Below are 25,041 nucleotides of genomic sequence, written 5' to 3' on the forward strand. Positions count from 1 at the left end.
TAATGACAACAATAATTTGTGATGTCAAACGATTAATCGCGATTAATCGCATCCAAAATAAAAGTTTTTGTTTACATAATATATGTGTGTATAATGTGTATATTTATTATGTGTATATAAATACAAACACATGCATGTATATATTTAAGAAAAATATGTTATATTTATATGTTCAATATATGTATATATAATATAAAATATAAGAATATAAATATGTACATGTAAATACATGTAAATATTTTCAAAATATTTACTGTATGTGTGTGTAGTAAACAAAAACTTTTATTTTGCATGCGATTAATCGTTTGACAGCACTAATAATAATTGTAATAGTAATAAGAATAATTATAAATATTTATTATTGTTAATGTTTAATATTGCTGAAATATTTTATTATTATTATTATTATTATTAGTGTTTACTTGTTTCCTCACAAAACCTCACAAATCAAGAACATTTATGATAATACTCATATATAACAGCAAAAAAAAATTTTTTTAAATTGTAATCGTTGTTGTTACTAATATTAATGCTTACTTATTTTATAATAATTAGTATTACCATTATTGTTATTATTAAAAATGTTCTCTCAATTATTATTTACAGTGTCTATTTTTAATCGTTACTGCATAATTTAACAATTCTTTTAAAGAAAAAAGGCAAATAAAACTGCCAACCGCATAAGAAAAATGTCCAGTCAATTTTGACCACTTTATGACCACAGTAACATTTAAAAATATACTGAATATATTATGGGATGTTCTGAACTGCTTACCTGGGTTAGTAACAGTAACCAAGGGGCGGTGCTTAGTGAAGAATTTGTTTGGTTGAATTATTTCTTCTTCTTGCATGAAAATCTTGCATTCCTGTAGCTCAAAAAGTAAAGCATGGTGAGAGTAACGGCATCAGTTCTCTGAGAAGGCATGAATTGATCAAATGTACACCTTGAATGCATTGTCGCTTTGGATAAAAGCACCTGCCTGATGCATAATGCATAAATGCACAAATGAAAAATTGTGCATAATGTTTTGTACGTATCAAAAACAAACTTTTACCCAATCTCTTCATATGAAAGCATGCACTAAGCAGAACAACAACAAACAGCGATTGTATCAGGCAAAAGCTTTCAACTGTTTGGAGAGTCTCTGGCTGTAGGAGTGGTAAAAGCATTGTTTGTATTGTTATGTGCTCTCTACAGGGCAGGAAGCCAGGTTATTTCTCCTTCTTGGATCCCTTTTCGCCAGCTGTCTGGCTATTTATGCTTTTAGCCTATCTGGCCGTTAGCTGTGTGCTCTTCCTGGCTGCCAGGTACCGCACTGTCACTCAATACACACACATCTATTTTGACTATCATTATATTCACAGTCCAGTGTTCTTCTTGAGGTAACAGCTTCTTTCTTTGTTTCTTTCCCTCCCTCCCTCCATCAGGCTGAGTCCGTATGAGTGGTATAACCCCTTCCCGTGTTGGCGGGACCGCAGGGACCTGCTGGAGAATCAGTACACGCTGGGGAACAGCCTGTGGTTTCCGGTCGGTGGTTTCATGCAGCAGGGCTCAGAGATCATGCCCCGGGCTCTGTCCACACGCTGTGTCAGCGGCGTTTGGTGAGTGTGGCGATGTTTCGCACTTCCTTTGAGGTGTAAGAGACCATGCAGTAAGTGTGTGTGTATGTATCTGTGAATATTAAAGACACTTCTTCACACCGAGTGCAATATCAGGATCGACACCAGCTGGCTCTGCACTCATGATCCAACAGCTTATATGGGTGACAGCGTTGCTGTAAACTAAAGACTGGAATATGCTACAAGATTTTTAGACAGCCTGGAGAAGTTGACGCTAGTTGCTGAAAGTCAGAGCCAGTCTGCAGATTTGATCTGACAGATTTCATAGAAAATCGCTGAGTGTATGATAGTCATAGACTCCGATTTTTAGCTTCAGAATTTGATTCCCTTGAATCGGAGGATATCAAACATGTTTGATATTTTGAGCCGATTTTAGCAACAAGGTGCACGTTTCTGAGGCTGTTGTGATCAGAAGAACTTTAACTTTAGATTTAGAAAGTTAGAAATGTTTTAATTAAACTACCTGAAAAACTTTATTTATAAATATATAAAAATACGTATATTTTTTTCTATATACTATAAATAAAAGCCCATAAATTACTAAAAATTACTAAAAGGTATACTGATTTTTAATAGGCAATAATTATTTTACAGGATTTTAAAGGAAGGTTATAATAGCATTATATTTTTTATTGTTTCTTTTTAATAGCTTTTTCTAGTGTTAGAATATGATTCTTAAATGGTTAGATTTTCCAGAATTTCTCGGTTTTGTGCTTTTGTCTCAACCCAGACTTTGTAACTTCTTGTTTTGTAATAAATGCATTAAAAGTGTTCAAAAATGATGAAAATTATACTTAATTGTACTGCACTATTGCCAAATAACCAAACACATATTTTTGTTAATTTTGTGTAATTTATTTTTTTTTTTTTCTAATTCAAATTCATAGAATCACTATCAGCAATATTACCATTACACAAAACATTGTGAGAACAATTGAGTTTAAAAAAAAAAAAAGTCTATATTTTGTCATGATGAAAATGAGGCGTGACAGCAGAAAGACAGTTAAAAGATCAGAAATGTCTTTTATTTTGAAATTGTATTAACATAAAAAAATTTAAATGTAAATATTTAATGTAAATTAATTTTATTTGTATAAATATTTCTATATGTAATTGACTGCTTTTTGGTGTTAAATGTATTTCAAGATTTCATATCAAGTGCCTCTAACTGAATACCTGCTTATATCTTATTTGTTGGTTGGTGTTTCTATTTATTTTTTTGGCCAAGCGACCAAAAAATGACCTATTTGTGAGAAAATGTTCTGCTGGGCAGATTTTCACACATGGTGATGCATTATTTGAATTTAACATGGACTGAAAATCTGTTCTCTGTCTAAAGAGACCATTAAGAGTGTGTCTTGTCTCACTGAAGTTTGTTTGGGCATGTTTGTTTTGTGCGCCGACATACATTCACTCTTTTGTAGTGTATTTCTAGATTAGTCTCCCACCTCGAATCATGTTGCTCAGTTTATTTTGCTCTTTCTGCTGTCAAGTCAAGCTGTCTTCTGTTCCATCTCTTCAATTTCTATCCTGCGCCGTGCTGTTGAGGTCATTTAAGTTGAACAACCACTTTTAGGAAGAGTAACAATGGAGTTGAAATGATTCGGTCTGTGCATGCAGTGAAAGCCGAATGTTTAATCATCTGTGGTGTGAATAAACACAATAGATGCGACTTTAATCCCACACAGGGGTGACCCAGAAAGCGGAGCGCTGGCGTCTATCTCTGCTGCGTCCCTGAGCACGGCTCTGACTCCGTGATGCTCCGGGGGACGTGTGTCTGCCATTGGTGTACTTTAATATTTGATAAAGAGCTTTTATTTAATGACAAACAACTAATCTGGCTGTTTGTGTAGTTTTGGAGGCCAGTCACTTTAGAAAAGTTTTAAATGCTTCACCGGTCTCACGAAAGCTCTTTCTCTGAGGACTTCAGGAGTTTCCTTTCATCTGGCCATGATTCACTGCGGTGAAGAGCTCCGTGATTGTGTTGGGAAGGGCTCTCCAACTTCCTCCTGGAAACGCCTTAGACAACATAAATCAGCAACCGCAAAGAATGCATTCTTTTTCTCAGGAAATTCTTCTTTCTAAAGAAATCAGTGCTTTAATGCAGCAAGAATACATTAAAGTGACAGTAAAGACTTTTCTGAAGGATCATGTGACACTGAAGACTGTAGTAATGATGTTTTGAAATTCAGCTTTGCATCACAGGAATAAATTATATTGGAAAAAAATTGAATTTTAAAACAGTTATTTTAAATTGTAATAATATTTCACAGTATTACTGTTTTTGCTGTATTTTTGGTCAAAATCTGTCTGTCTGTCTGCCTGCCTGCCTGCCTGCCTGCCTGTCTGTCTATATATATATATATATATATATATATATATATATATATACACACACAAACACACACACACATACACATTGTAACATTGTCTCAGAACACAGTTTACCAGCTTAAACATGGAATGACTTCGTTTTTGCAGATAACATTGGTTGGAACATCTGACATAAATGGTAAATGTGTTAAATTATGTGTTTGATTTTTAATGTGCCATCGTGCCTTATCAATTCATTCACATTGCAGGTAATTCCACAGAGTTTGCAAACATTATTTATCGATTCATTTTTCATAGCAGGTTGATCTGGTCGACATTGCAGCTGTGGGTGTCTTTCAATATTTCATTGAATGAATGAGTCAGCAAATCTGCACACAGATGTGTCTAATGTAAACATCTGTCTCTAATGTACACACACATATTTCTGATGGGAAAAAAACAACGTGTTTCTGTGTGTCTGAAACAGGTGGGCATTCACGCTGATCATCATTTCCTCCTACACGGCGAACCTTGCCGCTTTCCTGACAGTCCAGAGGATGGAGGTGCCAATCGAATCTGCTGACGACTTGGCCGATCAGACGAACATCCAGTATGGGACTATTCAAGGAGGAAGTACTATGACCTTCTTCATGGTGCGTATGTCCTTGTTTGTGTGAAATTGTGCGTGTGTGAGATTTGTTTCACCGGCCTACCATGTGTGCACATGTGATGATGTCATAATGCGTCACTTCCTGTTTATAGCAGCAGTTGGGCTAGTGACTCATATTCAAGCCCACACAGAATCTGTGCCAGCTAAATTTCACAGAAAGCTTTAGATTTCCGCAGAATTGAAACATCGTTCATTCGCAAAATTCTACACCCCTTGCATATATGGATATTCAGTGATGTTAATATTAACTTTTGTACTAATAATACTGACAATATTCATACACTACCATTTGAAACATTCTAAGATTTTATGTTTTTGAAAGAAGTCTCATATGCTCACGAAGGCTGCGTTTATTTGATAAAAATATTTATAAAAGTACAGTAAAAAACTACAATTTTGAAACATTTAATTGTTATACTGTATAATATAACACATATATTATAAAAACATAACTGTTTTCTATTTTAATATGTTTTAAAATGGAATTGACTCTGATGGCAAAGCAGCATTTATTCCAGTCTTTAGTGTCCTTGAGAAATTATTTTAATATGCTGATTTTCTGTTTTAGAAACATTTCTGATTGTTATTAAAAGGATAGTTCACCCAAAAATGAAAATTCTGTCATTAATTACTCACCCTCATGTCGTTCCAAACCTGTAAGACCTTCGTTCATCTTCAGAACACAAATTAAGATATTTTTGATGAATTCCGAGAGCTCTCTGACCCTCCCATAGACAGCAAGGTAACTACCACGAACAAGGCACCGAAATGTAGTAAGGACATCGTTAAAATGGTACATGTGACATCAGTGGTTTGACTGTAATTTTACGAAGCTACAAGAATAGAAGAATTGTTGAATAAATTCGTTATTTTTGTTTTCTTTGCAATGTATTCCCGTAGCTTCATAAAATTACGGTTGAACCACTGATGTCACATGGATTATTTTAACGATGTCCTTACTACATTTCTGCGCCTTGATCGTGGCAGTACCCTTGCTGTCTATGGGAGGGTCAGAGAGCTCTCAGATTTCATAAAAAATATCTTAAAGGGTTAGTTCACCCAAAAATGAAAATTAGCCCATAAATTACCCTGAGAGCTCTCAGATTTCATAAAAATATCTTAATTTGTGTTCTGAAGATGAACGAAGGTCTTACAGGTTTGGAACGACATGAGGGTGAGTAATTAATGACTTATGATGAACTATCCCTTTAATGTTGAAACCAGTTGCTTCCCAATGTAAGCTGTGATCATTTTTTTTTCAGCATTCTATTTGACATTTTATTTGAAATAGAAATCTTTGCAACATTATAAATGTCTTTACGGTCACTTTTGATTGATTGAATGCATCTATGCTGAAAAAAAAAATTTCATTTCATATTCATACCCCAAACCTTTGAACGGTAGTTTAAATATTACTAATTTGTTACTAATACTAAATAATAACAAAATATGAATACTTATAAAAATTAATAAAAGTAATATTTCATTATATTTCATTAATTTTATAATACTTTCAGTGTTGCTCAGTTTATATAAATTCCAAAGATTTCCCCCCCAAAATCAATGTGTTTCTTCCGGATCTGCTCATAGATGCATCCATTCCCAATACAGTTTTCTCAACTACTCATTTTGACTAGTTGCCCAGAAAAGTAGTTGACTAGTATGTGGGTCAGTGTTTACCTGATGTAAATAATAAATTAAAATACAGGCTGAAAAACCAAAGACAAACCAAAATGCTGTCACCACATCTTAAACAAGCGCAGGTAAAGTCATGTGATACACAAATTAGTCGAAACAGTCCCTTTAATTAGTGATAAAACTAATCGACTAGTCTGTGCATGTGCTTTGACTCATGTCATAATGCATCATGTCCTGTTTGTGGCAGTAAGCAGTTGGCCTAGTGACTCACAGCTACATCCATATTCACACTGGAGGCCAAGTTCACTTCCCCATTACATTAATAATGTATTATCCATCTTTCGTTCCCTTACATTTTCGCTTTCTTTCAATCTGTTACCTTAATCTAGTTCACTCTCAATGTCTGCCAATAAAATGCCTCTTTATTCATTGACCTGTCCTCATGTCACCGCTAATATAATTTCATCTTTGATTTTTCTCCACCTTCCAATACTATATCTGTTTCACCTTTCTTTTCTCTCTCCATCTTTTCCGATGACTTTCATCGCCTCTCGCAGAACTCGCGCTACCAGACGTACCAGCGCATGTGGAATTACATGTACTCCAAGCAGCCCAGCGTGTTCGTGAAGAGCACGGAGGAGGGCATAGCTCGGATTTTAAACTCCAAGTACGCCTTTCTTCTGGAAAGCACCATGAACGAGTACCACCGACGCCTCAACTGCAACCTCACGCAGATTGGAGGCCTGCTGGACACCAAGGGCTACGGCATCGGCATGCCTCTGGGTGAGTAGGGCAGAAAAGAAAGACCTAGAGAAATAAAGAGAAAGAGAGAGAAAGGTTTCAGGTGGGATATAAAGGTTTAAGAGAAATCAAAGTCTGATTTGAACCTTCTTATATAAGTAGAAATACTTTGTCCAGCATTGAGGTCTTTAATGCAGTATCTGGAAAAAGCTAGCCATTATCATTCCTATTCATCCAAGTGGTTAATGCAGCAAACGGTGGAAAAAGTCTCAAAATGTGACTAATAATTTTGACTCTTAAAACTTTTTATTTCTTATTTTGAACTTTATCTCAGAAAAATTGCCTGTAGACTTTCATTGCGACTTCAGAATAGGCGTGAATAAAGAGACATAGAGACAAAAGGGCCTTTCGCACCGCGGGAACCTTTTCATAGTACCAGAACTAATTGTGGAACTACCCACTTTTTGGCGTTTTCGCACCGCCAGAACTGGGTGCGATTTTAGTACCGGAAGCACCATATTTAATTTTTGACATGAAAACAAGGCTGTGAGAGATATGTGTTCAATGGACTCAGTCACATCCTCGTTTTCATCCTTGTTAAATTCATTTTGGCATCTAACCCGAGTAAGGTCTACTGGTTCATGCTAACCATCCAAACCATGACCCACTGACATCCAGACGTATTCCAGTTTAAAGGTGCAGTATGTAATATTGACAGCTATTGAGTACTCCAGTCAAAATTCTAAATATTGGACAGCGTTATTTCTTCTGCCACCTCCTCCTCAGACTCTATTCTCACTATACTATCTCACTATACAGATACTACAAGGAATGAGCATAACTGACAATGTTAGGCAACAAGCCTTACGCTGATCAGTTGATTTATCAACTGTAGCTTTTCCGATGGTTGCCGAAGCTTTTTAGGTCGGATACAATCTGCAGTGACTGATCCATATTGTTTGCTGGTTTCCATGGCTGCAATACGCTGTGTTTTCCGTCATCTGGCAACCTAGGGTGTCGAAATACTATTGGTTAAATTGGCAGTGGGTGGAATCACACAGACCAAAACAATATGTAATATTGACAGCTATTGAGTACTCCAGTCAAAATTCTAAATATTGGACAGCGTTATTTCTTCTGCCACCTCCTCCTCAGACTCTATTCTCACGCGGGTTGCCAGATACCACAAGGAATGAGCATAACTGACAATGTTAGGCAACAAGCCTTACGCTGATCAGTTGATTTATCAACTGTAGCTTTTCCGATGGTTGCCGAAGCTTTTTAGGTCGGATACAATCTGCAGTGACTGATCCATATTGTTTGCTGGTTTCCATGGCTGCAATACGCTGTGTTTTCCGTCATCTGGCAACCTAGGGTGTCGAAATACTATTGGTTAAATTGGCAGTGGGCAGAATCACACAGATAAAAAAAAAAAAAAGACATTCTGACACGGAACACACACTTCAAAGTAGAATAACTGGCTGTAGAATTGTTTTTTTTTTCCCGGTGAACTTAAGATGTTTCCTAAATATCTGCAAATGTATTATGGTATTTTTATACTTTAGTACAGTCAAAAAAAAATCACATACAGCACCGTTAATGCCAAAACATTTTCTCTTTTCCAAGTGTAATGTACAGAGACAACTAAAGTAGAAAAATTACTACTAGTGGCACAGAAATTATGCACTTTAAATTTACAGTATTTATATTAATTACCCAAACAGTCAAACATTTTATTTATGTACTGTATTTATTTTTTGGCAATAAATATGCCTAATAAATATAAATATATAACTCTAAATACATTCCAACATTTGTTTATATATTAGGCAAAACGTCAACTTTCTGTGTTTTAGTTGAGTCTGATATGTGGCTTAGCTGTTATCTCACATACTCTGATATGTTGAGCCGTGGTGCTCAAGTGGATGGTACCAGTTTGAGTGTGGTTTGTGGCATTTTCTGAAGTCGCTCCCTCTTTTTCTCCCCAATATTTTTCGTTCTATCTCCATTATCCCTCTGCATAAAAAGTCCAAAAGTAAAATCAAAAATAGTGTTTTAGTTCTGCCAGAAATAAATAGGATGATGGCCCAGAGAACATCACACAGACAAGAAAGCCTCTGTCACAATGATAGCATCTCTTCATGCTCTGGTATTGCACATTTCTTTCTCATTTTTCTCCTGGATCGATGGCTTGCCACTTTCCACAACGCTTGATAAATAGCAATTCTGACTTTGTCTTTGACATTTGGCATTTTCAGCAATTTCTCCGTGACAGACAGAGATATGAGGGAGGGAAAAGAAACAATTTATGTCATATGTGTTTTGCATTGAGGGCTTTAATACTCACTAGTGGGTGTTACAATGAGGAAGGCTGGAAAAGAGAAAACGTGGGGTCTTAATCCACTATTGAGCCACTGTATGCGCTGGAATAATGTAGAAGGGCTTTCTGGACTTGAGTGCAAAGGGGCTTGTCAAGTCAAAATTTAAGAAGCTTACATCCAGCTGTGAAAGTGAAATAGGCCGTAAAAGTGTTATTGGCGTCATGTGGTGGTTTCGCACAGTAGGCCTACTGCTCCAATTCCCAAAGACGTCTAAGCAAGCTAATAGTTCTGTTATATTTTTCTGCGTTCTTTTGAATTTAATCAGCAAATTTCTGAAATGCAAAATGCCTTTACTTCTACTGTTGTCAGTACAGTTAATCAAAACACTGAAAATACTAAGCAATTGTATTGTTTTTGTCCTGTATTGGATCCCCACCAGCTACTTTTGGCATTTGTAAGAACAGACACAAGAGCTTAAAATGAATGTTCTGGATTTTAATTAAAACTATTAATAGAAGATTACAAAGAATTAAATCTATCATCAGTAGAGTAGATTTTCCGCCGTTAATACATTTTAACTCATGACAGTGAGATACTATTAAGATACTATTTTAACTCATTAAATAATATTAAATAAAATGATAAAAGTTGTAATTTTATGAAGCTTTGAGTAGAAGGTGGAGCTGTCACCAAATGCTCTTTTTGCTCTTGGCAGCAATACATATCAAGATTCATGTCTCTAAGATTTGTAAAGAATTGTTTCATGTCTTTGACGTGTTACACTTGAAAAGTGTAGTATATCAGAAACCTTTTAATAGCTCTTTTCTGACATGGTCTGTGGGTTTTCTGATGAAATCTGATGAAACCTGTAGGAGGATTAGAAATAGTGGAAATCTAATTGGACAGAAATTGAAAACACTGCTAGCAATAAAAAGCAATAAAATATATGAGAATTACATGTCCAACACTGTTATTTTAGTTATTTAGTTATTTATATACTTTCATGGTATTTTAAATTAACTTACATTTTTATATTTTAGTTTTTATTTATATTTCTTATTCATTTTCATTTATATTTATTTCAGTTTTAGTAATTTGAACTTATTTCAGCTGGTTGTAAAGGCAACATTTCTAAACTTTAATTTTTGAGTTTTTTTTAAGTTAAGTTTAAGTTTTGATCTAATATTTATATTGTTTTATTTCAACTTTATTTCAGTCAACTAAAACAGATTCAAATTGTTTGACTTTTAGTTAACAATTACAACACTGATTTCCAAACCATTCAGTCCAAAGATATTTAGTAAAAACTGTTGGTGACGTTAAAGATTTTGGGAGGCAGATGTAATACTCACTAGTGGGTATTACTAGTATTAAAGGGATAGTTCATGAAAAAATAAAATTCTGTCATCTACTCATCTTTTAATTTGTTACGAAAATATATGAATTTCTATCAGCTGTTGAACACAAAAGAAGGTATTTTGAAAAATGATGTTAACCAAACAGTTGACGGTAGCCATTGACTTCTATAGTATGGAAAAATTTCTATGGAAGTCAATGGCTACCGTCAACTATTTGGTTAACAACATTCTTCAAAATATCTTCTTTTGTGTTCAGCAGAGGAAAAAAAAACTCTTACAGTTCAGGACAATTTGAGGGAGAGTAAATAATGACAGAATTTTCATTTTTGGGTGCACTGTCCCTTTAAGAACTTGACCGATCGGTGTGCCAGTACAGTTATAACTGACCACTGACTCCCATGATGCATGAAGAATAATAAAAACCTTTGGTTTTTGGTACCTTGAAAAAGAAATGATTTTAGCAGATAAAATTATGGGAGTATGAATAAAAGACAGGACATATGAAACTGGGATGCTTACTCACAAACATCAGTGGGGAATTTGTACCTACAGTAGATTAATAGATCCGGTGAGAAAATTAACAGTGCTGCTTGCTGTTTTTGATCTTCTGTCCTCCAGGAAGATCAGTCCAACAACCTCATGACCACTAGGCTAAACTGCCCTCCAAAACATCACCATATACGCTCATAATCGCATGATCCCATAAATAGATTTGAAATGAGAACCCAGGAGCAGCATCCGTCTTCAAAGACTATCTCCAGGTCATAGAATGTCTTCCAGGAGCTCAAACATTCATTCCCTCCTCCCGGTTCTAACTCATCTCTTCAGGTCGCCTTCCAAAGTTCTGGTGCCAAGTGATAAAATCCTCTCATCCACTCATTCATGAAGAGACTGGTCACCATGGACACCCCACATACACTTCCATAGCAACCTGGAGTGCAGATGGTGTCACCACATAGTCTTTAGACTGGGTTAGACTGTAAAACATGAAATCAAAATTGACCTTTCAAGCGACTAGTTGTTCACACCCATACTAATGTCTTAGGGCAGTCTTTAGAGCAGTCGTGGCCTAATGGTTAGAGAGTCGGACCTGTAACTCAAAGGCTGCGGGTTCGAGTCTCAGGTCCGGCAGGAATTGTCGGTGGGGGGAGGCAGTCGTGGCCTAATGGTTAGAGAGTCGGACCTGTAACTCAAAGGCTGCGGGCTCGAGTCTCAGGTCCGGCAGGAATTGTCGGTGGGGGGAGTGAATAACCAGCGCTCTCTCCACCCTCAATACCACGACTGAGGTGAGACCCTTGAGCAAGGCACCGAACCCCCAACTGCTCCCCGGGCGCCGCAGCATTGGCTGCCCACTGCTCCGGGTGTGTGTTCACGGTTCACGGATGGGTGAAATGCAGAGCACAAATTCCGAGTATGGAACACCATACTTGATCACACGTCACGTCCTCCTCCTAATGTCTTCCTTCTGTAACACCTCACAAAAAGGTTCAATTTGAAGACTAGTTACATAAACTATGACATTTTTTAAAAGCATTTATTGATGTAGTATAATATTATTTTGACAATAGACATTGTTGTTCATTGTTAGTTAAAGGTACCTAATGCATTAACTAATGTTATGAAATTGCACTATTCATCAGAATATGTACTTCTATAAATATTCTGTTTCAGTCATAAAGTACATCACATTACAGTAGTAAAATAGTCTCTGAATACCTTTTCATGTTTAATGTACTGCATGTGCTTTTGTGGTGAATAGTCAGCATAAATAGTGAGGTTCAGTCGGGTCATTTTCAAATAAAAAGACAAATATTTAAACTTCTCAAAACATTTCAGTGCTGGAAGGTGAAAGAAATTCATTATAACCTGAGATAACAAGCTTAGAATGTAATTACAACCGAGCAATGCAATATCCAGTTGGTGACCTTTCAAAACCGTGCAGTTTTAAATACCAGATTTATTCTTGTTAACAAATATAGGTATTTGCAAAGAATTTTATAAAATATAAAAAATAATAATTTTAGAAATAATATAGGTTAATTGGAAAAATGTGCCTCTACCTACCAAAAAAAAAAAAAAAACCTATACATAATTAACTGCAGTTTCCAGAAAAAAAACACCACACCCTTTTTTTTAAAATAAAAATTATTATTACTGGGGCAGATTATCAATTTAAAAGACCTTGCACAATTCTATGTTGTGATTTCAAAAAACTTTTACCATAGTGCATTTTTAAACCAATACATTTTGATGTTTGCATCACATAATTAGCTCCATATGGCTTTTTTGATGTAAACTTGCTCGGTAGCTCACCTGGTACAGGGATGTAAAGCGCTCAGATACGAGTCCTGTGAAACATGAGTCACAATAAAACAGCTCAAAGACTTGTTGAAGCTAAAATGGCATTTCAGATAAAACTGAACATGTTTTCTGCACCAATCACTGGACATTTCACTGAAAGCAGCGCAAAACATGCAAGAAGCAACACCACAGGCAGGTTTTCTCTGATGAGGTTGAAGATGTTTTTGAAAGCTTGCAAATTTCTTAGCTTAAATGACATGAGAAAATTGCAACTTTAAACACAGGGCTTGATGTAAGTGATATTGACACATAAAATAAATGTTTTGTGCTTATTATACTGAGGTGCAAAAACATGCACCTGCAAAGTACTTCACTTTCACAGCCTTTGAATGAAAAAGAAACTAACATTCAGTGACAGCTGATCCATTCCAGTGCATATCTGCAGTGTTTAATTTGAATTAGCATCTTTTAATTTGATGAACACATCCTTTCACGTCATGTCGTTATTAGCATGTCATGATTAGTCGTGATACAGTAATGTTTAATGAAGGGTGATGTTATTCTAACAAGTCAAATAATTTGGAATTAACCTATCATAACATTCATTTTCATTCTGACACACTGGCTAATTTAACTCATTTGCACAACATCAGTTGACTTACTAAGACATACTCAGTCATGTCTTAGCAGTTAGCATATGTGTTCTGATATTCTGACACGTTAAACCAGAGCGCTAATGAGGGCAACGCTGGTCTGGGTCGTGTCTTATAAATGTCCCTGTCACTAAAGGTGTCCAAAAGGCCAAAAACAGTTTACTTTGTGTGTAGCATTGCTAATCTTAACATAGCATTGCTAGCCTTAGCCTGTCTGAACTTTTGTAACTCTAATCTTAAGGTAGTTAGCTAGTTTCCCAGCCTTGCCAAGGTTTTAGATTGGTTTTGTACAATCATCAGCTGGTAACCCTGGGAGTCCAGTTGGCTAACCAGCTAAACTAATTTCATTCACTCTCTTGCAGGTTCACCATTCAGAGATGAGATCACGTTAGGCGTACTGCAGCTGCAAGAGAACAACAGATTGGAAATCCTAAAGCGTCGATGGTGGGAGGGTGGAAAGTGTCCTAAAGAAGAAGACCATCGCGCCAAAGGTGAGCGAAACGCTGTTATTAGCACCTCAACATAACATACTGTTCTGTTACTGTACGTACTGATACCAACAGTACTGGCATTTTAAGTTATGAGTTCTGGTACAACCCTGAATATTTATAACCTGAAGTATGCGTGTGTGTATTAGTCAAGAGTAAGTTTTGCTATTCTCACAGGGACAAAAAAAAATCATTCATTTTGTCCTATAGAAGACAGCTTTAAAAGAATGTAAGGCAACCAAAGGTTCCTTATCTTCACAGGTGAACAGGGTCAAAATTATAACTAATGGATATCACCATGCATTGCCCTGTTGCTGGTTAGGTATGTTTTGAAGCTGGGATGCTGGTTTGAGCTGGTTTATGCTGGTCCTTTGCTGGTTTATGCTGGTCATGTGCTGGTCTTAAGCTGATCGGACCAGTTTAGGACCAGCACATGACCAGCTAAGGACCAGCATAAACCAGCAAAGGACCAGCATAAACCAGCTCAAACCAGCTTCAAAACATACCTAACCAGCATATGCTGGTTTTTTCAACAGGGTGACCAGTTCACAGTACATTAAGATTAAAGTTTTATATATAAACATATGTTTAAATATGCAAATAAGGCATGATATATTTCCAGAACAGAAATCTGAACAATGGATAAAGCCAGGTTTTAAATTCTTGTTTCATTTTGTTGACATAGTACAAATATATGTCTTTGATTCACTCCATAGATCAGAAAATACAGTCAACAGCCATAAAAAATAAATACATTTTCACCATGTCTTTACGAATAAAATGTTATATAAATCAGGCAACTGATATGTGAACAAACCTCTCTGTAAAAACATTTACGTTCAAAGAATATAGATAGGAATAAAACTGTCATGTTTGGTGTACGTTAGTGCTATTGAAATGGAGATTTCTGGCTTAGTGCATGAGAAAAAAAAATATTTTGAGACAACAGCCTTTACAGATATGTATTGTAATTGAAATCTACAGGCACAAATAGATAAAGTGTCATAAAAGAAACACTTAATGTGCATTTAGGATGTTTTATTTTCACCATGTGCTATGGAAACAAAAGAGCCCAAAACCTCATAATAGACCAGTGCATGAAAAAAAAAAATTTTGCCTGAAGCATCTTGCCTTAATATTTAATGTCTAAAATATTAATAAAATCTTAAAAGTTAATGGAAATTTTTCTAGATACGGTCATTTCTAAAGTATTTATTTGGTCATAAATTACTATTTGTGGGTGCAGTGTCATCAAAATGAATTTTATGAACAAACATGGATAATAGAAATTCATTGGTCTTAAAGTGCGGGAATCCTGAATGTAGTGTTTGCATGTATGATTTGTTTACCTACCTTACCTAGCCTACCTAAGTATATCTGCTCTTCTAATAAACATCTATTTGTGTGAAATATAAAAAATGAGTTTTGCTCAAATCACATTGGCAGTGTGAATATTTGATTTCCTGTCGCTCTCTATATTGTTCTAATATTGCATATAGGATGCACTACATCCATCTGATTCAAATGACAGATGCTTCACAGCTCTGCTAATACTGTGAGTGTTTATTTATGTGGTCTGGTGATATTTGCATTCTGTGTGTTGTAGACTCATGCAAGCCCAGGGGGAATGGAGGGAAAATGGTGCGCAGGCATGAACACACATGTGTGCCTGTGTGTGTAATTTCTCTAGTGTGGTTCGCAAAGCTTGCATATTCACCAGAAAGTGACATTTACAGTCTCTCAGGGTTATTTACCGGTCTGCAAGAAGATGTTAAATAATATGAGCTCCGTTTTTGTGATTTTGCTAAACTCAGAATTATTGTGGGTTTCCTCCTATTCTTGCACGCAAAGTTTTTTTAGTTGGTGTTTCTTTGTAAGTGAATTAATTAATTGTATCACTGGCAACTAAACCACCTGAATCCTGGTTAAGAGAAGCGAAAATCCCTGTCTCCTCTTAGCGGTTGATGCTTCAGGATTTCGATTTTAATGGTGGCCCAACACACAACAGAAGTTGATTATCATACAAAATCAAACAAGTTCATGTTAATAGAAATACATTTTTTGCATTCCCCTATAATATTCCCCTATTATTATTATTATTATTTTAATCAATTCATTTAAACAGATCATTTCAGACATGCATTTTTCAAAAAACAGAGAAATTAAAATGTTTCCTTATCAAACCACCTGGCTTCATGCTTCCGCTTGATAACTCTTAGGAATACCGCCTACACCCACCTACATCTCTGAAATATAGTTTAATAGGATCCCTCTGGAATCCTGCGGGAATGCAGATCTCTAATTAGATCCACAGTGTGTGTGTGTGTGTGTGTGTGTGTGGAAGGACGTTTCTGTCTGTTACATTGCTGTGTTTTTCCTTCAGGTCTAGGTATGGAGAATATCGGCGGGATATTCGTGGTGTTGATATGTGGACTCATAATAGCTGTTTTTGTAGCCATTATGGAGTTTGTGTGGTCCACACGCCGCTCGGCCGAGACAGATGAGGTACGCCCTCACTCCTGCCCCATCCGAAACCACAGACACTCACGAGTAGGTCACAACGCCAACCAGTCAAGCCGTCTGTGTTTGTGATGTAACTGTTCCATAGCTTTCACACAGTTTACCGCTCATATTTCTACACCTCAAACATGGCTCTAGCAGTGACAATGGGTTTGATTCCCAGAAATGATCAAATGTATATGCAGTCTGTGCTGCATATAGGTTGCTTTGGATAAAAGCATCTGCCAGTTTCATCAACAAGTTGTTTGGAATATGAATGAGTGCTATTATAGACCATTTTAGTATTTTTGGCTAATTAAATGGAAAATTAAACAATTTTGAGACTGAAGTGCAATGCTTATGGGCACAGTGATGGATCACAGCCTTTATTCATGAGTTCCACGAGATTTGAGAACATATTTTATTCATTTTGTTTTAGACAAATGGAGAAAATAAAGACTTGGTTGTTCTGGTTCTGAAAACTCTGCTTTGCACACAATGTTATTCAATGCAGGTTATTTCTGTAGGTCAAGTGGCAAAGCATGCCATTAGCAACAGCAAGCACATTTACTGATATAATATGTATCTTGAATGCATTGCAAGTCGCTTTGGATAAAATGATCTACCAAATGCATACATTTAAATGTATGGGATTTTTTACATTCATTTATTAGTTCACCAGGTTGATTAACCCCTAACTCAACCAGGGGGCCGTGGCCCACTATGGGGCCTCAACAAACTTCCAAGGGGGCTTCAAGATGACTTAAAATGATTTATACTAAGACATAAAAAGCATTAAAATAAGCTGAAACGACTAAAGCTCAAGATATTTCCTATTTTAATTCACCTCCTCTTTGAAGAACCAGGATTCCTTTTGTCTTAAAAAACAAGGATATATAATATAGCTTAATTTTAAAATAGAACTGGTAGTCATGTTAGTGAAAATATTTGTACAAATCCTTATCAAGTTAATAATGAGCAGCTGTACAAGTCATTGGGCCTCTAAATGTTGTCGTGCACTATGAGGGCTATAGAAGTGAAAAAGGTGGAGATCCACTGCCCTAACTTTCAGTATGAGATACGAATAGTGATGCCCACTTCAAGATAATTGAGCAAATGATGTTCTGTTTTCACTTTACTCCTGTCCATTTTCATTTGGTCTTTTTCCTTATATATTTCCTTCCTGACTCTCTTTCCTCTCTTTTCCTCTTTGATCCTCACTAAGGTGTCAGTATGTCAGGAAATGATGACTGAATTCAGAAACGTTATCTCCTGTAAAAAGAACTCTCGTTTGCGGCGCCGACGGCCCCTCTCGTCCCAGGGCATCCTCCGGCACCCAGCCTGTCTCCCTTTAGGAGCTCCCCGTCAAATGCGGCTCGTGAGGGAGATGCGTCTCAGCAACGGCAAACTCTACAGTGGGACGGGGCCGTTAACCGGCGCCGCTGCAGGACCGGGACCCGGCGGGGGCGCTGCGGAAATGGGCCCGGGCCCTCAGCGACTGCTGGAAGACCCTCTCAGTGCCAGCGTCCCCAGTAGCGCACCCGCTCTGGTCCCCACGGCGGCGCCCCGCGGCTGCACACATGTGCGGGTGTGCCAGGAGTGCCGGCGGATCCAGAGCCTTCGCTCCACGTCATCATGCTCACGCATCTCGCCGCTGGCCTCCGCCACGTCCTCTCTCCCGCATTTGCCGCCACCGCCCCCCTCCGCCGCCAATACAAACACTGACAGCGAAGGAGGAGGCTCGGGCAGCCCACGCAGGGCCAAACCCACGCCCCCTCCAAGGCCGCTGCCGCCCACTATAACTCCCTCTACCGATCTCCTCTGCAAGCAGGACTGAGACCGAGAGTAAGGAAACTATTGTCGGGACAAGAATTTAATGTAAATGAGTGCTGGAGGACAGACGGAAAGACTCTGCCCACGCCTCCAAGGCCATTTTTGGATGCAGAATTACATTAATGGACACTGAGTGAGAGAAAGATGATTCAGCCAACCGCTTGCTGTCCAAGTGTCCGGTTTGAACACCACGTCTTGCAGCGGCGCTCAGAAAGCCAGTGAGGTTTGGCATGCTGTTGAGACTATGTAATGCATATCCCGTGAACGTATGCTATGCAACATGTCATAAAGGAAAAAGCGGAGGACAACTATGAGGACAGCTGTTAGTATTGCATAGAAGTGAGGATCTACGCTCCTGTGAGAGGACGATGGAGTCTGTACCTAAAATGTGCGCACGTCGAACTGAAATGACTTTGGTGCAATTACATTTGATTTTTTTCTTTCTTTCTTTAAATAAGGGGGAGGATTACAATTCATTTGTATTCCTGAATGTCTCTTGCTTGTTTTCCTTTCTAGCTTTTCCTTTGGTTTCAATCTTTTAGTCCTTTTTTTTTTAAATATGATACCTGTTTTTTCCCACTTGTTAATTTCTCTGAGGACTAAGTATATAGATTTTTGTAAGTTTTGCTGGGAGGTTTTGTGGTCAGAAGTTAGTTTTCCTCTTCTTCAACCTCTAAGATTACTCACCTGGTTTCAGTCTCTCATCTTCTGTCTTTAAACACCAACCTTTAAAGGTTAAAATCAACATCAAAAGCATTAAAAACCCAGTTTACTTCCATTGTGTGACATATTTCCAGGTAAAGCAGGATATTCAAGGAGGAATATGTAGGGCGGGATTTTATCCATCGGCAATTGATTGGATCTCACAAAGTGAGCGTTCCAGATCGTGGAGTTCAAGATTCACCCTTGAAACCATCTCAGCAAATCCCAGTGGTAACACTGCTTTCCAAATATATACTTGATTTGCTATTTTTGCCATAACCTTTATTGTATTATTGTCAACTGTCATTGAATTACTGTTGATTATTGGCAAGCTTTTAGAAAGGCTGCATTACTGTACTTAATACAGTATACTCTACAATAATACCAATTTGGCTGTTGGTTAATACTAATAGCCGCACAACCTCGATGATGTCAACCGAACAGGAAAGTTATTTCAGAAGCAAGAAAGTTACATTTTTAGCATTTTCCCTAACATACACTGGTGAATCATTCACAATAAGGCCAGGAATGTGTGTAAAGAAACTAAATAGGATCAGCTTCGATTTCATGTTGACTTTAACAAGCTGCCCGTCAATATTTGCAATTCGCGAGGACACCGAGAAACATTTTTCATCCCTGGAACAATGACAACAACAACAAGACGAGACAGAAAACCCTTTGTGCACCTGAAGGGGCATTTATCTGATTATGTGAGAGGACAATTAAGGATGTTTTTCATTACAGAACTAAATGAGCCTCTATCATGAATGGTTTGTTGAAGTGCAGTTGCTGTCTGGGTGCTTGTGAGATGCCAATATCCATTTATATCCAAAGTGTAAGCATAGCAGCCCTGTTTAGAATCTGCAGCATTATATCATTCGTATGTTGGTGCTTTTTGATTGTGTGTGAGAGCGAGTGCGTTTGTGTCAAGGGAGATGGAAATGTGATAATCATTTTTTTTAATCAAAGCTGATTTTTTTATTTCTCATTAATTTTCAAAGATTTCTATACCAGTGCTTGAAGAATCACACCCACAATGAAGAAAATAAGGCAAATGATTCAAATTATATTGTTATTAATATTCCAATAAAACTGTGGGGTAATGTAGGAGGGCTGTTGCCCTCTTTCGTTAAATATATAGACACATGTTTGGAATAAAACTGTGATTCAAACTGTGACTTTCGCCCTTAATGAATGTTTCTGTTAGTTGATCATTTGATTCACCCCCTCCCTCCCTCTATCTTATTTATAATACTCTGTTTGGAATGCTTTCAAATTCTTACACCGTGTCCTAACCAGGTGTGACGCGATAAGTTAATTAATTTTGAAATAAAAGTTATAAAACTTAGTAAATCAGAATTAGTTTGGTAATAGTACTAACCTGTAACCACGACATGCGATGAATGACAGGACATATTGTGGTCACTTATTGGTTTCTACAGCTGCGTCTAAATGAAGATTGCTGATATTCATTATACTGCTTTTTATCGTTAAAAATTTTATTATAGATTTTTTTTTTTAAACAACCATATTCTCTCACGTTCTCTCGTTTGATATTTCATCCTTGGCACAGCCAATCCCTGCGGAGTCCTTCCGTGTGGCCCCGCCCATAGTGAAATATCGTTGGTCCAAAACCCGACTCCACATAACCTCATATTCCTGGAAAAAATTGCATCCAGTGCAAGAAACGTTTTAACCGCAAATATTTCATTCTACAGACGCTATTATAGTAATTGTTTGTAATAGCCTGCCTGGGTGTTTTTACAGGGCTCTTACAAATATCATTTTTTATTTGATTTCTCTTGCTGCTATCGTGAGAGCAGGTAGTCGCTAGTTTACTGAGATGTTTACATGAAGTGAACGCAGCTTAAACGTTATAGCTACATATGCTGATTACCTGTGTTTGTATCACGCCAACCCGATCTCATGAAAGTGCGTATAAATAGTACGCCAAATAAAAACGAAAACTCGTGGTATTGATACGCAAAAATGGACTTTGGCGTGTATTTTGGGTTGTGGGGTAGATGCGTATCATATGTACGCGAAAACTGCGTATCATATACACGCCAACAAATTTCGTATCATATGCACGCGAAAACTGCGTATTATATGCACGCCAAACACATGCATATCATATGCACGCCAAAGTCCATTTTTGCGTATCAATACCACGAGTTTTCGTTTTTATTTAGCGTACTATTTACGCATTTTCATGAGACCGGGCTCATCATGCCGTGCAGCTTTTTACGCTTTCATTGTGGATAGACAAATGACTTGCGTCTCGGCTTGTTATGACACAATTGTTGTGTTGAATGCTGCAGCTAATCTCTTTGTATGTTTGTAATCGGATGTATCTATTATGTTTAACAATTAAATGTTTAAGCATTCTTAGAAGGACAAGCACAGGTGAGTCACACTACACTTCAGACAAACTATATGCAGACAGTAGCCAGATGTCAGCAACCTGTTAAACATCGTTTAAGATGAAGAATTCAACAGGACAGACGATATTAAAGCGTTCCCACACATATTCTCAAGGAAACCTGACATTTGCTTATGAATTACATAAGGGCAGCCAAAGAGATGACTAAACAGAGCAGATGTCCTGCTTTTTGTGCTTTTACATGCAACAGAGAAAACAGGGTGAAATAATCTGTACAAAACTGCCTTCCAGTGGTTGACAGAAGCATTACCCGAGGTTAGGCTTCATCGAGATGTTCACAGGCGAATGCAGTGTGTTTTATGTGATGTTCTGGCCTGGGTGTCTGGGGTAAAATTAGGGCAGCAAAATGAGAACACATGGGAAGAAGCACAGACTGTGAGTTCAAGTGAAATGAGCAACACTGGCTTAAAGGAAAATACCGAATAGGACAAAATGAGAATCTATTTTTAAACAATGTCTTCTAGTCCTAGTGAAAGGGTCAGAACATTACATAGAGAGATGCTGTAATCATGCATTTAAAATATTTAACCTCAAATGCTGTGCCCCGCACATGGTCCCTAACATTATAGTCAAGTGGATTTTGAATTAAATTCCAAAGAAAATTAAAATGCACAATTTTTGTAGGTAAAATGGTGAAACGCTGTGGCAGAAATCATTCATGTACATGTCTAAATTTGGTCAGTCTAATTAAGTTGCAACTTCCACAGCTTTAAAATGAAAGTTCTGAAATCATTTGCCCACATAACGTCAAAGCTTCTCTTTTTGAATCAAAGAAAATGAGTTTTCAGCTTCATTTTTTTATTACAAAATTGAAACAATAGGCTTAAGTTAGGATTCTCACTGGGCTACTGGAAATCTTACAATTGCATTAAAAATTAAGTAATTAAAGAGTGTCTTCCCCTGTTTGGTCATGTTGTATCTTATTTTGGACATCAAATGAGCCAGAACTGTTCCTAGTCCCCTCTCCAATGACAAATGCACAATGTCCCTGATGTACACTGCGAAAGTTATGAAAACTGATTTTTTTTATGGTATAGTTGACATTTCTGAATATTGTATACTATTTTTAACAGTAAGTACTGTCAGGATTTCTTCTTTGTTTGAATCATGATTCATTTAAAAGAAAACATCTTAAATTTGAAATAATGATCCTTCAGTGCATAAGTCAACTAAAGGAGTCATTTCTCATAAATTGTCCCAAAACCATGGCATTGCATTATACCTTATTATTCCTTAAACCAGCTGTCATCTGACAGTAACTTGTAAAACTATAGTAATATAATAAACAACTTACAGCTGGGCAAGAATTTGCCTGAAGACAAAATTATTATTAGTCTATACTGATAGCTTTCAGAACTACATATTTCAAAATATGTATCAACTTGATTGTTTTCCCCCTGAAGGGTAAAACATGTCTAATTTGGGGCCCTGTACTAGATAAGAAAACATGTGATGGCAAGTCAGTTCACTCGGTTCCCATATGCAACACCCCTGGGCAGTTATTAGTTGGAGGTATACATAAATCAGAAAATGGTAGAAAAATGTGTTATCTTGAGATAATTGTTTTCCAGTTTCAGCTCACTCTTGAGCAGACCGACTGCCAGCAGTGTTGTTCCGCTGTCATTCAGCTCTCCAGGGGATCATTGTAAGAAGCATGAACACCTGTAAAGCTTCATAGACGGCCGTGCATTTCAAAGGCACCTGTCTCTGTAAGGTGTTCTCGCAGAACTACACACAAGCGCAGCTGCGTGTCCTTTGACTGCTGGATGGATGAGGAAGGAGAGCAGCATGTGGCAAGGGGGTGGATACAGTATTTACAGACAAACCCTTATGTGACCCTGGAGCACAAAACCAGTCTTAAGTCGCTGGGGTATATTTGCAGCAATAGCCAAAAATACATTGTATGGGTCAAAATTATTGATTTTTCATTTATGCCAAAAATCATTAAGTAAAGATCATGTTCCATGAAGATATTTTGTAAATTTCCTACTGTAAATATATTAAAACTTAATTTCTGGTAAGTAATATGCATTGCTGAGAACTTCATTTGGACAACTTTAAAGGCGATTTTCTCAGTAATTTAGATTTTTTTGCACCCTCAGATTCCAGATTTTCAAATAGTTGTATCTCGGCCAAATATTGTCCTAACAAACCATAACATCAATGGAAAGCTTATTTATTCAGCTTTCAGATGATGTATAAATCTCAATTTCGAAAAATTGACCCTTATGACTGGTATTGTGGTCCAGGGTCACAAATGTTCCTATGCATAGACTAGGAAATTTAAATTTTCAGTCCCAAAGCACTATATTTATTAATATCTTGAGAGCATGTTCAAAGAGACAAGGGCCGTCACCTTTTCTCATGATGTCAAAATGGTAAAGTAAGAGAGAACAGATGTAAATACATTGATCTAAGACACTGTTGCATGCGATGGGGAAAAAGTGATTACAGAAACCAATATTTTTGTTGAGCTCCTTTAAGCTTTTGAAAATTAGATCCCTATTACCAATTACTAACTCGTTTCCCAGTTTTGGCTGTTCTTTTTTCTGCTACAGCCATGTGCAAGCATGAAGTGTCTCATTTTGACACTAGGAGTCAGTAGATGCAAGAAATACATATCCCCATCCCCACATTACACATTATAGTATTTTAATGTTATCTGCAACGGTTCCTAAGAAGGGGTATGATTTCTTAAACATGTTATTTGACTAAGTTTTAGTTTACATAATTTTAAAAAATCATTAATTTTTGTTATTTTCACACATATTTATTATATATTATAATATAAACAATTTAACGTGGTAATATGGATATATTTCAATGTTAAAGGGTTCACCCAAAAATGAAAATGAGCTGATGTACTCATCCTCGAGGCATCCTTGGTGTATACGACTTTCTTCTTTCAGACGAATCCAATCGGAGTTATATTAAAAATTGTCCTGGCCCCTCCAAGCGTTACAATGGGGATAAGCGGGTGCTTTTTGTCAACAGTCCAGAAGATGTGAAATAAAGTGTGCGCATCCGTAGTAAAACGTGCCTCACACGGCTCCGGGGGGTGAATAAAGGCCTCCTGTAGCGAATCCATGCTTTTGTCAACAGTCCAGAAGATGTGAAATAAAGTGTGCGCATCCGTAGTAAAACGTGCCTCACACGGCTCCGGGGGGTGAATAAAGGCCTTCTGTAGAGAATCCATGCGTTTTTGTAAGACAAATATCCATATTTCAAACTTAATACTTCGAAGAATTCACACTTCATCTATAATTTAATTATATATATACCAAAAATTATTCAGACACTTTGACCTGACCATGTTTTGCTTAAAGGCACAATATGTAATTTTTGCCGCTAGAGGGCGCGTATTCAAAATAAACAAATAGACAAAGGTGTAGTTTGATGATGCAGTGACTGAGTGTGGAATCATGGGAGTTGTGGTCTTCATCCCCACAGCCGATGCAATC

The 25,041-nt window shown here is 37.1% G+C and overlaps 1 protein-coding gene across 3 annotated transcripts in view; it reads left to right on the forward strand.

Moving 5' to 3' along the window:
* The window catches only part of LOC107752523 (glutamate receptor ionotropic, kainate 5), a 112,870-nt gene extending 94,025 nt beyond the window's left edge, over positions 1–18,845 (forward strand). The window contains exons 15-21 of one of the 3 annotated variants that reach the window (XM_016568521.1): positions 1,199–1,308; positions 1,429–1,602; positions 4,421–4,586; positions 6,799–7,024; positions 13,978–14,106; positions 16,487–16,653; positions 17,828–18,845. In XM_016568521.1, the coding sequence (XP_016424007.1) occupies positions 1,199–1,308; positions 1,429–1,602; positions 4,421–4,586; positions 6,799–7,024; positions 13,978–14,106; positions 16,487–16,653; positions 17,828–18,439 (1,584 nt within the window). In that variant the 3' untranslated portion in view covers positions 18,440–18,845. Of the gene's footprint in view, positions 1–1,198; positions 1,309–1,428; positions 1,603–4,420; positions 4,587–6,798; positions 7,025–11,279; positions 11,346–13,977; positions 14,107–16,486; positions 16,654–17,827 lie in introns of those variants that run through there. The other 2 variants (XM_016568522.1, XM_016568523.1) reach the window with 2 other exon arrangements.
* Positions 18,846–25,041: the final 6,196 nt, after the last annotated feature.

Source organism: Sinocyclocheilus rhinocerous, unplaced genomic scaffold (genome assembly GCF_001515625.1).
Source record: "Sinocyclocheilus rhinocerous isolate Xijiao unplaced genomic scaffold, SAMN03320098_v1.1 scaffold1342, whole genome shotgun sequence".
NCBI lineage: Eukaryota > Metazoa > Chordata > Actinopteri > Cypriniformes > Cyprinidae > Sinocyclocheilus > Sinocyclocheilus rhinocerous.